Genomic DNA, 13859 nt, shown 5'->3' with positions numbered 1-13859 from the left:
TTTCTATCGAAAATAACTGATAGTACTTTATCATTTTATCATTAAGTGATGTAATATAATTCAGATAAAAACAAACTTACAGTTTGAAAACAAATTGTATACAGTTTACATACATCTTAAATTACAACGAAAAACAAAGATGAAATCAAAATGATTTATAACTCCTCCAGACATTTATTGAACAATATTTCATGAAAGATTTATTACTAAGATATTTTTAAGGTAAATCGTTGAATGTTTCTATATGGGTACTGTTGTTTTGTTTATATTTGCCTGGGCTACTCGTTGTTGAGTCTGTACTAAAATTTTGTTTATATTAACCTAGGTGACTCGTTGTTGAGTCAGTAGTAAGGTTTTGTTTATATTAACCTTGGTGACTCGTTGTTGAGTCAGTATTAAGATTTGGTTTATATTTGCCTAGGTGACTCGTTGTTGAGTCAGTATGAAGGTTTTGTTTATATCAACCTTGGTGACTCGTTGTTGAGTCAGTATTAAGATTTTGTTTATATCAACCTTGGTGACTCGTTGTTGAGTCAGTATTAAGATTTTGTTTATATTAACCTTGGTGACTCGTTGTTGAGTCAGTATTAAGATTTTGTTTATATTAACCTAGGTGACTCGTTGTTGAGTCAGTATTAAGGTTTTGTTTATATTAACCTTGGTGACTCGTTGTTGAGTCAGTATTAAGATTTTGTTTATATTAACCTTGGTGACTCGTTGTTGAGTCTGTATTAAGATTTTGTTTATATTAACCTAGGTGACTCGTTGTTGAGTCAGTATTAAGATTTTGTTTATATTAACCTTGGTGACTCGTTGTTGAGTCAGTATTAAGATTTTGTTTATATTAACCTTGGTGACTCGTTGTTGAGTCAGTATTAAGATTTTGTTTATATTAACCTTGGTGACTCGCTGTTGAATCAGTATTAAGATTTTGTTTATATTTGCCTAGGTGACTCGTTGTTGAGTCAGTATTAAGATTTTGTTTATATTAACCTTGGTGACTCGTTGTTGAGTCAGTATTAAGATTTGGTTTATATTTGCCTAGGTGACTCGTTGTTGAGTCTGTATTAAGATTTTGTTTATATTAACCTTGGTGACTCGTTGTTGAGTCTGTATTAAGATTTTGTTTATATTAACCTTGGTGACTCGTTGTTGAGTCAGTATTAAGATTTGGTTTATATTTGCCTAGGTGACTCGTTGTTGAGTCTGTATTAAGATTTTGTTTATATTAACCTTGGTGACTCGTTGTTGAGTCTGTATTAAGATTTTGTTTATATTAACCTTGGTGACTCGTTGTTGAGTCTGTGTTAAGAGTTTATTTATGTAACAGTACTGTTTGTTTTGTTAATATTAACCTTGGTTACTCGTTGTTGAGTCTGTATTAAGAGTTTATTTATGTAACAGTACTGTTTGTTTTGTTAATATTAACCTTGGTTACTCGTTGTTGAGTCAGTATGAAGGTTTTGTTTATATTAACCTTGGTAACTCGTTGTTGAGTCTGTATTAAGAGTTTATTTATGTAACAGTACTGTTTGTTTTGTTAATATTAACCTTGGTTACTCGTTGTTGAGTCTGTATTAAGAGTTTATTTATGTAACAGTACTGTTTGTTTTGTTAATATTAACCTTGGTTACTCGTTGTTGAGTCTGTATTAAGATTTTGTTTATATTAACCTTGGTGACTCGTTGTTGAGTCTGTATTAAGAGTTTATTTATGTAACAGTACTGTTTGTTTTGTTAATATTAACCTTGGTGACTCGTTGTTGAGTCTGTATTAAGAGTTTATTTATGTAACAGTAGTGTTTGTTTTGTTAATATTAACCTTGGTGACTCGTTGTTGAGTCTGTATTAAGAGTTTATTTATGTAACAGTACTGTCTGTTTTGTTATTTCAGATCTAGACTTCCTGTGTTCTCTGTCATCGCCGTGTGAACATGGTGCCACTTGTTCTGTGAAAGATAGCCAGATTTACTGTATATGTCCTGACGGATTCACGGGATCAGTTTGTGAAAACTTCGTAGGTAAGATGTACTTTAGACAGTCTGCATGTAAACGATCTTAAAGTAGAATGTGCGATTCTCAATTATTGATCAAATACAGTATTTTCTACAATGATAGAAACACTTTTGTATCAGATAAATTGTTTATGTTTCCTGGACCGAATTTTTCTCTACCATTATAACGTGGTATTGCATTTATGTACCTGTATTGTAGAAAAAATAAACAAGTTGTATTATTTTCGGAAGCAAGATACATAACCTGCATTTAGATCCGTGCTTGTGTACATGTGATTTACTACAAAAGTTAACACATCTGTGATCATATATGACTTCAGGAGCATTACAAATAAAATAAAAAAGAAATGAGGAATATTTTCTCCTCTTGAATCGATACCCAAGTAAACGGGATATATTAGGGGTATGTATGCTGTACATTGAAGTATGATGAACAGTGGTTGTTGTAATGATTTTAACTATCGTTTGGTGTCTTCAGCGCCATAATCACTAAGTTATATTTATACAAAAAGAGTTACATTTAACATGAAATATGAATATTGTTGTCTTCCCTTCAATGTACGCAGGTAATAGGCTCCAATATTTTGTACTGTCGTGTTTCGTGCGACTATTAATGAATACATACGAAGGGAGATTACTCTTCCTGATTTAGTGGTCGTGTCGTAGTTTCAGTAATTGGTTGTTCAAATAAGAACATGTATATATCTTTATGACCATGGGTGGTTGGTAAATACTTACGAAATCTTTCGATAAACGATTTATCTGAACTTAAGGGTCAATATATATCATAGAGTTGGTTTTTCAGTTATCATTGCCCTCTTTTCATCACGTGATTACTGTTTTTTTTCTTGAATTATTTCACGCGACATTTCTAGTTTTCTGGGTAGGTTCCATGTCATTTATCTCTAGCAACGTAACCAAATGTAACATAATATTACCGACTATTAACAGAAAAATGAAGACAAATATACATTTTAATCTAAATACGAGATGCTTTTCAAAAGTTTGAAGTGCATGTACCAGTACTTGTAGTGGTACATGTTAGTGTTAACAATAAAACAAGACACGATATTTGTTCTGCTGTAGTAATACAAGTTAGTGTTAACCATGGAACAATGCACGAGTATTTGTTCTGTTGTAGTAATACAAGTTAGTGTTAACTATGAAACAATGCACGAGTATTTGTTCTGTTGTAGTAACACAAGTTAGTGTTAACTATGAAACAAGGCACGAGTATTTGTTCTGTTGTAGTAACACAAGTTAGTGTTAACTATGAAACAATGCACGAGTATTTGTTCTGTTGTAGTAACACAAGTTAGTGTTAACTATGAAACAATGCACGAGTATTTGTTCTGTTGTAGTAATACAAGTTAGTGTTAACCATGGAACAATGCACGAGTATTTGTTCTGTTGTAGTAATACAAGTTAGTGTTAACTATGAAACAATGCACGAGTATTTGTTCTGTTGTAGTAATACAAGTTAGTGTTAACCATGAAACAATGCACGAGTATTTGTTCTGCTGTAGTAATACAAGTTAGTGTTAACCATGGAACAATGCACGAGTATTTGTTCTGTTGTAGTAATACAAGTTAGTGTTAACTATGAAACGATGCACGAGTATTTGTTCTGTTGTAGTAACACAAGTTAGTGTTAACCATGAAACAATGCACGAGTATTTGTTCTGTTGTAGTAATACAAGTTAGTGTTAACCATGGAACAATGCACGAGTATTTGTTCTGTTGTAGTAATACAAGTTAGTGTTAACCATGGAACAATGCACGAGTATTTGTTCTGTTGTAGTAATACAAGTTAGTGTTAACCATGAAACAATGCACGAGTATTTGTTCTGTTGTAGTAATACAAGTTAGTGTTAACTATGAAACAATGCACGAGTATTTGTTCTGCTGTAGTAATACAAGTTAGTGTTAACTATGAAACAAGGCAAGAGTATTTGTGCTGTTGTAGTAGTTCATGCTCCAGTTATTTCCCTTCGTACACATAGCTAAAGACACTCCAGATACATTTACTCTACTTCGGTATTTTATATTCGTGACATTGAGCTTGTTTCGCTTCTGATACAGTTTTTTATACTCGAGTAAGCGTCATTGCTCTATTTCTACATTTTACTATTGCTCTTTCCGTTCTACCTTTGTTTTTTATGATTCAAGTATTGCCCTTGTTCTACTGTGCTATTTTATATTCGTGACATTGAGCTTGTTTCGCTTCTGATACAGTTTTTTATACTCGAGTAAGCGTCATTGCTCTATTTCTACATTTTACTATTGCTCTTTCCGTTCTACCTTTGTTTTTTATGATTCAAGTATTGCCCTTGTTCTAATGTGCTATTTTATATTCGTGACATTAAGCTTGTTTCGCTTCTGATACAGTTTTTTATACTCGAGTAAGCGTCATTGCTCTATTTCTACATTTTACTATTGCTCTTTCCGTTCTACCTTTGTTTTTTATGATTCAAGTATTGCCCTTGTTCTACTGTGCTATTTTATATTCGAGGTATTGTCGTTGTATCTTATATTCGGGATATTGAACTTGCTCTGCTATAGTATGTTTAGTTAAAGGAAATGCCTTTCTTACACAAAGCTAAAGAGAGAGTTATATTTCAGTTTTGCTGTTTTGGTGTTTTATTTTCGAAATATTATCTTCCGTGCACAAAGTTAAAACGATACTAAACCGGTAATACACGTATAATGTAACACGTTTGTCTAAACTAGTTAGGAATAACGATAAATACATGTAATTAAAAGACCATTACCTATGACTTTACATGAAAGAAAATCTTTATTCGTGTGTCACTGAGTTGTAAGGAATTTTTTTATGTCTTCCATTTCGTTTCATCAATTGAATCAAATGGTACCAAAATCAGATAAAAGTTAGACCAGAGGCGATCGGACACTTCTGTCACTATTGTTTTCTGTAGGATTAGGTAAGGGACGATCGGACACTACTATAACCGGTGTGATCAGTATAATTAGGTAAGGGATGATCGGACACTACTATAACCAGTGTGATTAGTTTAATTAGGTAAGAGACGATCGGACACCGATGTGATTAGTGTGATCAGTATGGTTTGATTGGAGACGATCGGACACTACTATAACCAGTGTGATTAGTTTAATTAGGTAAGAGACGATCGGACACCGATGTGATTAGTGTGATCAGTATGGTTTGATTGGAGACGATCGGACACTACTATAACCAGTGTGATTAGTTTAATTAGGTAAGAGACGATCGGACACCGATGTGATTAGTGTGATCAGTATGGTTTGATTGGAGACGATCGGACACAACTATAACCAGTGTGATTAGTTTAAATATGGTAAGAGACGATCGGACACTACTATAACCAGTGTGATCAGTATAAATAGGTAAGAGACGATCGGACACTACTATAACCAGTGTGATTAGTTTAATTAGGTAAGAGACGATCGGACACTACTATAACCTGTGTGATCAGTATAATTAGGTAAGAGACGATCGGACACCGATGTGATTAGTGTGATCAGTATGGTTTGATTGGAGACGATCGGACACTACTATAACCAGTGTGATTAGTTTAATTAGGTAAGAGACGATCGGACACCGATGTGATTAGTGTGATCAGTATGGTTTGATTGGAGACGATCGGACACTACTATAACCAGTGTGATTAGTTTAATTAGGTAAGAGACGATCGGACACTACTATAACCAGTGTGATTAGTTTAATTAGGTAAGAGACGATCGGACACTACTATAACCAGTGTGATTAGTTTAATTAGGTAAGAGACGATCGGACACTACTAGTGTGATCTATAACCAGTGTGATTAGTTTAATTAGGTAAGAGACGATCGGACACTACTATAACCAGTGTGATTAGTTTAATTAGGTAAGAGACGATCGTGTGATTACTACTATAACCAGTGTGATTAGTGTGATCAGTAAACCAGATTATGGTGATCAGTATGGGACGATCGGACACTACTATAACCAGTGTGATTAGTTTAATTAGGTAAGAGACGATCGGACACCGATGTGATTAGTGTGATCAGTATGGTTTGATTGGAGACGATCGGACACTACTATAACCAGTGTGATTAGTTTAATTAGGTAAGAGACGATCGGACACCGATGTGATTAGTGTGATCAGTATGGTTTGATTGGAGACGATCGGACACTACTATAACCAGTGTGATTAGTTTAATTAGGTAAGAGACGATCGGACACTACTATAACCAGTGTGATCAGTATAAATAGGTAAGAGACGATCGGACACTACTATAACCAGTGTGATTAGTTTAATTAGGTAAGAGACGATCGGACACCGATGTGATTAGTGTGATCAGTATGGTTTGATTGGAGACGATCGGACACTACTATAACCAGTGTGATTAGTTTAATTAGGTAAGAGACGATCGGACACCGATGTGATTAGTGTGATCAGTAAGGTTTGATTGGAGACGATCGGACACTACTATAACCAGTGTGATTAGTTTAATTAGGTAAGAGACGATCGGACACCGATGTGATTAGTGTGATCAGTATGGTTTGATTGGAGACGATCGGACACTACTATAACCAGTGTGATTAGTTTAATTAGGTAAGAGACGATCGGACACCGATAACCAGTGTGATTAGTTTAATTAGTGATCACACCGATGTGATTAGTGTGATCAGTATTTTTTGATTGGAGACGATCGGACACTACTATAACCAGTGTGATTAGTTTAATTAGGTAAGAGACGATCGGACACCGATGTGATTAGTGTGATCAGTATGGTTTGATTGGAGACGATCGGACACTACTATAACCAGTGTGATTAGTTTAATTAGGTAAGAGACGATCGGACACCGATGTGATTAGTGTGATCAGTATGGTTTGATTGGAGAGACGATCGGACACTACTATAACCAGTGTGATTAGTTTAATTAGGTAAGAGACGATCGGACACCGATGTGATTAGTGTGATCAGTATGGTTTGATTGGAGACGATCGGACACTACTATAACCAGTGTGATTAGTTTAATTAGGTAAGAGACGATCGGACACCGATGTGATTAGTGTGATCAGTATGGTTTGATTGGAGACGATCGGACACTACTATAACCAGTGTGATTAGTTTAATTAGGTAAGAGACGATCGGACACCGATGTGATTAGTGTGATCAGTATGGTTTGATTGGAGACGATCGGACACTACTATAACCAGTGTGATTAGTTTAATTAGGTAAGAGACGATCGGACACCGATGTGATTAGTGTGATCAGTTTAGCTTTGTTATGAGACGATCGGACACTACTATAACCAGTGTGATTAGTTTAATTAGGTATGTGATTAGTGTGATCAGTATGGTTTGATTGAGACGATCGGACACTACTATAACCAGTGTGATTAGTTTAATTAGGTAAGAGACGATCGGACACCGATGTGATTAGTGTGATCAGTATGGTTTGATTGGAGACGATCGGACACTACTATAACCAGTGTGATTAGTTTAATTAGGTAAGAGACGATCGGACACCGATGTGATTAGTGTGATCAGTATGGTTTGATTGGAGACGATCGGACACTACTATAACCAGTGTGATTAGTTTAATTAGGTAAGAGACGATCGGACACCGATGAGAGTAGTGTGATCAGTATGGTTTGATTGGAGACGATCGGACACTACTATAACCAGTGTGATTAGTGTAATTAGGTAAGATACGATCGGACACTACTATAACCAGTGTGATTAGTTTAATTAGATTATTAGTGTGATCAGTATGGTTTGATTGGAGACGATCGGACACTACTATAACCAGTGTGATTAGTTTAATTAAGAGACGATCGGACACCGATGTGATTAGTGTGATCAGTATGGTTTGATTGGAGACGATCGGACACTACTATAACCAGTGTGATTAGTTTAATTAGGTAAGAGACGGATGTGATTAGTGTGATCAGTATGGTTTGATTGGAGACGATCGGACACTACTATAACCAGTGTGATTAGTTTAATTAGGTAAGAGACGATCGGACACCGATGTGATTAGTGTGATCAGTATGGTTTGATTGGAGACGATCGGACACTACTATAACCAGTGTGATTATTAGTGTGATCAGTATGGTTTGATTGGAGACGATTACTATAACCAGTGTGATTAGTTTAATTAGGTAAGAGACGATCGGACACCGATGTGATTAGTGTGATCAGTATGGTTTGATTGGAGACGATCGGACACTACTATAACCAGTGTGATTAGTTTAATTAGGTAAGAGACGATCGGACACCGATGTGATTAGTGTGATCAGTATGGTTTGATTGGAGACGATCGGACACTACTATAACCAGTGTGATTAGTTTAGTGTGATTAGGTAAGAGACGATCGGACACTACTATAACCAGTGTGATTAGTTTAATTAGGTAAGAGACGATCGTGTGATTAGTGTGATCAGTATGGTTTGATTGGAGACGATCGGACACTACTATAACCAGTGTGATTAGTTTAATTAGGTAAGAGACGATCGGACACCGATGTGATTAGTGTGATCAGTATGGTTTGATTGGAGACGATCGGACACTACTATAACCAGTGTGATTAGTTTAATTAGGTAAGAGACGATCGGACACTATGTGATAACCAGTGTGATTGGAGACGAGTACTATAACCAGTGTGATTAGTTTAATTAGGTAAGAGACGATGGATTAGGTTGGAGAGATTAGTTTAATTAGGTAAGAGATCGGACACCGATGTGATTAGTGTGATCAGTATGGTTTGATTGGAGACGATCGGACACTACTATAACCAGTGTGATTAATTAGTTTAATTAGTGTGATCAGAGAGAGACGATCGGACACCGATGTGATTAGTGTGATCAGTATGGTTTGATTGGAGACAGTGTGATCAGTGTGATAATTAGGTAAGAGACGATCGGACACTACTATAACCAGTGTGATTAGTTTAATTAGGTAAGAGACGATCGGACACCGATGTGATTAGTGTGATCAGTATGGTTTGATTGGAGACGATCGGACACTACTATAACCAGTGTGATCAGTATAATTAGGTAAGAGACGATCGGACACTACTATAACCGGTGTGATCAGTAAGATTAGGTAAGGGACGATCGGACACTACTATAACTAGTGTGATCAGTAAGATTAGGTAAGGGACGATCGGACACTACTATAACCAGTGTGATCAGTATAATTAGGTAAGAGACGATCGGACACCGATGTGATTAGTGTGATCAGTATGGTTTGATTGGATACGATCGGACACTCTTGAAGTCAGTTTGACAAATAAGGTCAGGTCGGAGAACAAGGACAGTAGTAAAATCATTTTGATCAATATACAGCTATTCATAACTAATCTAAATGTTAATGTATATTGTAAAAAAAAACACTGCTTTTAGTATGATTTAACGACATTCTTATTTTAGACACCGTAGGCACCGTAGAGCCAAGCAATTAATTAAATTGCCTCCTACAGCTGTCTCGTCTTCCAAGGACTTGTGAATTAGGTCAGTAATGCTATGAACCCAACCAAACATGGCTCAAAGAAAATGTCAAAATCTCGATAGTGATAGTGATTATAGAACATCTGCTCCTGTGTTTATCACAATTCACCGGGGAATTGAAGACATGTTAACAAAACAGACATACGAACCTGAAGTCGACGAAAGAATGGTTTATCTAAAAAAAAAAAGAAAAAAAGGGTTATTCCTAAGAGAATTATGGTTAAAAGTTCAAGGTGATTAAGTCATGATTTACAGGATCGTAAGGTCACACGTATACAGGTAAGTGTTTATATTTCAAAATAATTACGTAAATATGTATTAAGGGTTTGGTCCAAATACTGAATTATCACGATTTGATTGAAAACGGACAAATAAACAGTAATTTTATTAGCAAGGGATTCGTCCGAATACTTAATTACCAGAATTTGATAGAAACCTAGCAAACAAACTCTGAAAAAAGAATGAGAAAAGAGTGTTTACAAGTTAATGGAAAAGTCATCGTAATGACCTCTTATGTGACATTAAGTAAGAGATGTTTGATACTTATTTGTTTGCCAGGTGGCCCAGTCGTTTGTGCCTGCTTCTCATTAATAACGTTACATAACACAGTTTCCTTGACCAAGAAACAAAAGACGCTTAATCTTCCGGAACAGGTAGTTTTATCCTTCTTGAGGATTTTCAGTGTTAACGTGTAATTCATTATTTTATCCAAGCATAATGTTGTTTGACCTTACTTTCATCTAATTTGACTTCTGTTAACATCTCGGCATCTTCGATGTTTTATAACAGATTTCGTAAATATAATGACGGATCAATCAGGGCAACTCATTGCTAATAATTCGGCATTAAAGAACAATTAAAAAGCAGTGCATATTGGAACACAACTCGTAAATGTTTCGATTTTCATTAAAATAACAAAGTAAGGACTTGGTTTTAATGAGGGAGAAAGCTACTCGAATATGATATTTGATTCCGTTTGTTTGCATATCTGAAGATACTTTATATAGACAGGAAAGGGATAAGAACTAGAACAGGGATTTAGATAAAGACATAAGCTATAGGTAGGGATGGAAGTTATAATACTGCCAGGGGTAAGGATGGACACTAAAATAGGGCAATTGGTAAAGATGGACACTATAATAGGGCAAGGGGCAAGGATAGACACTATAACAGGACACGGGGTAAAGATGGACACTATAATAGGACACGGGGTAAGTATAGATACTATAATAGGGCACGGGGTAAGGATGGACACTATAATAGGGCAAGGAGTAAGGATGGACACTATAATAGTGCAAAGGGTAAGGATGGACACTATAATAGGGCACGGGGTAAGGATGGACACTATATTCTCTCATTTACACCTGTGTCAGATAGGCCTGTCCAGGGTAATAAACATGGTCATGATAGACGTTTATTACACAGGCGCCTGTGTAATAAAGCCTCGCGCGCGGAGTAATTCATAGTTTTTTTTCCCTCGCACTCATCGACTATGTCCTCGTCAACCGCTTCATCCACCAACACGCAGTCGATTGGAGTCGTTGTTTGCAGGGTCGTAGTTACAAAACTGTTCTATAAATATCAACATCACCAACCTTTCCGCCGTCGTCCATGTGTGTTTGAAGTGACAGTGACTAACTTTCCTCCTGTCGGTATGGCGCGAAATGTGTGACGTAAGTGACGTCATCTCAGAAGCAAACCAAGAATTCCATTCATAAATGTGTAAGATTTATAAGATTACTATTAACAGTAAAGTAGTATTAATAACTTGACCAACATGTTCAAAGATGTTAAATGTGTTTATGATATATTATACATTGAACAATAGTAAATATTTAAAAGAAAAGTGTTGTTTTATTGCGTGTTTTAAGGCACTATATTTGAACGCGTATGCATGTCTCTGGGTGACATATTTGACAGGGTATTTGACGCGGCCCGCTTGAAGAAATACAGTTAAACACTGACGTTGGATGTTTACATTCACACTCCATATTATGTTTTCGACCGCAAACACAGTTTGCTAAATTCGGGGATGAAGAATCTATTTCAGCAATTTTTTTAAGTATATAACCCAATGAAAAAAATATAGAATTCTGAAAAATGGCGGCGTCCAGTGCTGGCTACCGCGAGGTGAGTGCAAATATGTGATAATATGAGATTAGAAATGAGAGAAAAAAATCTCTTTTCTATATGGGTTTGTAGGATAGGGATATTCCACCCTCGGGATCACAAAATGCGGTAAAAACCCTCGGCAAGCCTCGGGTTTTACCATATTTTGTGACCCCTCGGATGGAATATCCCTATCCTACATACCCATACAGAAAAGAGTCTTATAATAGGGCACGGGGTAAGGATGGACACTATAATAGGGCATGGGGTAAGGATGGACACTATAATAGGGCATGGGGTAAGGATGGACACTATATTAGGGCACGGGGTAAGGATAGACACTATAATAGGGCAAGAGGTAAGGATAGACACTATAATAGGGCAAGGGGTAAGGCTGCACACTATAATAGGGCACGGGGTAAGGATAGACACTGTCATAGGGCAAGGGGTAAGGATGGACACTATAATAGGGTACGGGGTAAGGATGGTCACTATAATAGGGCAAGGGGTAAGGCTGGACACTATAATAGGGCAAGGGGTAAGGATGGACACTATAATAGGGCACAGGGTAAGGATGGACACTATAATAGGGCACAGAGTAAGGATGGACACTATAATAGGGCATGGAGTAAGGATGGACACTGTAATAAGGCACGATGTAAGGATGGACGCTATAATAGGGCACAGGGTAAGGATGGACACTATAATAGGGCAAGGGGTAAGGATGGACGCTATAATAGGGCACGGGGTAAGGATGGAAACTATAATAGGGCACGATGTAAGGATGGACGCTATAATAGGGCACAGGGTAAGTATGGACACTATAATAGGGCAAGGAGTAAGGATGGACACTGTAATAAGGCACGATGTAAGGATGGACGCTATAATAGGGCACAGGGTAAGGATGGACACTATAATAGGGCAAGGGGTAAGGATGGACACTATAATAGGGCACGGGGTAAGGATGGAAACTATAATAGGGCAAGGGGTAAGGATTGAGAATGTCGATGGAGACGTGTTATGTCCACCGGGTATATCGCAGATGCGGTTTGCGTTTTGTCTACGCATGCGCAGTTGAACGCGATAGATTCGGTGGGCCTTCTGTAATGGTTTAGGGAGGCATCAACTATGGAGTAAAAGCACCCTTAGTGGTCCTGATTCCAAACCTCAATGCCGTTCTGTACAGAGACCAGATCCTCCAACCACATTTCCTTCCATTTCTCAGACGTAACCTAATTTTCCAGCAAGACAATGCTCGACCGCATGTTGCCAGAGTCTGTCGTGATTTTCTGACCGCAAACGACGTTCAGCCTCTGGAATTCAAAGTTCAAACAGCATGATGACTAGACTTACTAGATAAAGCGCCATCTATCATACATCTAATCATTACGATATCATGATTCTGGTCTAAAAGCAGAATACACAAAAACACAGATTTATAAAGTACGTGAAAAAGCGAATAAATATATAGATAAAATAAAAAAGAACGAAAGCATACATATAGCGAGTTCAAAAATATACTACAATCGCTGCCAGATTAAATGAGCTGAAACGATAAAACAAAAATTATGTTCTCTACCTTTCTATAGTCATTTTGCAAGGTTGTTGCATACCTTGACCGCCTCAAACCTACTGTATTTCTTCCTATATACGGGTACCTTCCCTCTTGGCATATGGACTGAAATTGTATAAATGACCATTTGCAATAATCAGATGAAAATGAAATAAAATAAAAATCAAGTGCTAGAGATTAATATTTTTGTAAACATGACAAGCCATAGGCTTGAATCTAATGACATGTAAGAAATCAAGTTTCTTTTACACAGGGGCTCAGAAACATATGAAGTAAAGCCATCTTATAATAGTTTCAACAACGCTTTTCTGTAACTTTTCACCAACTTTTCCGTAGCCTACAGGTCATACAGAACTTGAGAAATGACACGATCACAATTAAATTGTTGGTCACAATCCTCATCACGCGTTATCGCGTTTGAATCTAAACCAGAATTGCTTGAAAAAAACACACAAATTAACTCAACCTTTCACATAGAAAGTGGTGCATTATCTTCTACAAAGTCACCATTGGTAGGCACATTTCTGTTGAGAACTGAAGCAAACTAAAGCAAAAAGAAAATACCAACATGGCAACATAATCATAATCTAAATTCAGATTTAACCAAAGTAGAGCAAAGTACGAACAAAAGAAAGAAATCCACAGAGACTCCTGAAAAATTACAAC

General features: G+C 36.7%; 1 protein-coding gene across 1 annotated transcript in view; it reads left to right on the top strand.

Moving 5' to 3' along the window:
* LOC132552902 (uncharacterized) overlaps positions 1 to 13859 on the top strand; it is a 31550-nt gene that overhangs the window by 8428 nt on the left and 9263 nt on the right. The window contains exon 2 of the mRNA XM_060217099.1: positions 1894 to 2019. Within this exon, the coding sequence (XP_060073082.1) occupies positions 1894 to 2019 (126 nt within the window). The remainder of the gene's footprint in view (positions 1 to 1893; positions 2020 to 13859) is intronic.

Source organism: Ylistrum balloti, unplaced genomic scaffold, assembly GCF_031769215.1.
Source record: "Ylistrum balloti isolate Yb309-2 unplaced genomic scaffold, AGI_CSIRO_Ybal_v1 Utg370286, whole genome shotgun sequence".
NCBI classification, from domain to species: Eukaryota; Metazoa; Mollusca; class Bivalvia; order Pectinida; family Pectinidae; genus Ylistrum; species Ylistrum balloti.
Note: the sequence above shows the minus strand (reverse complement) of the source record. Positions and strands in the feature narration are given on the sequence as shown.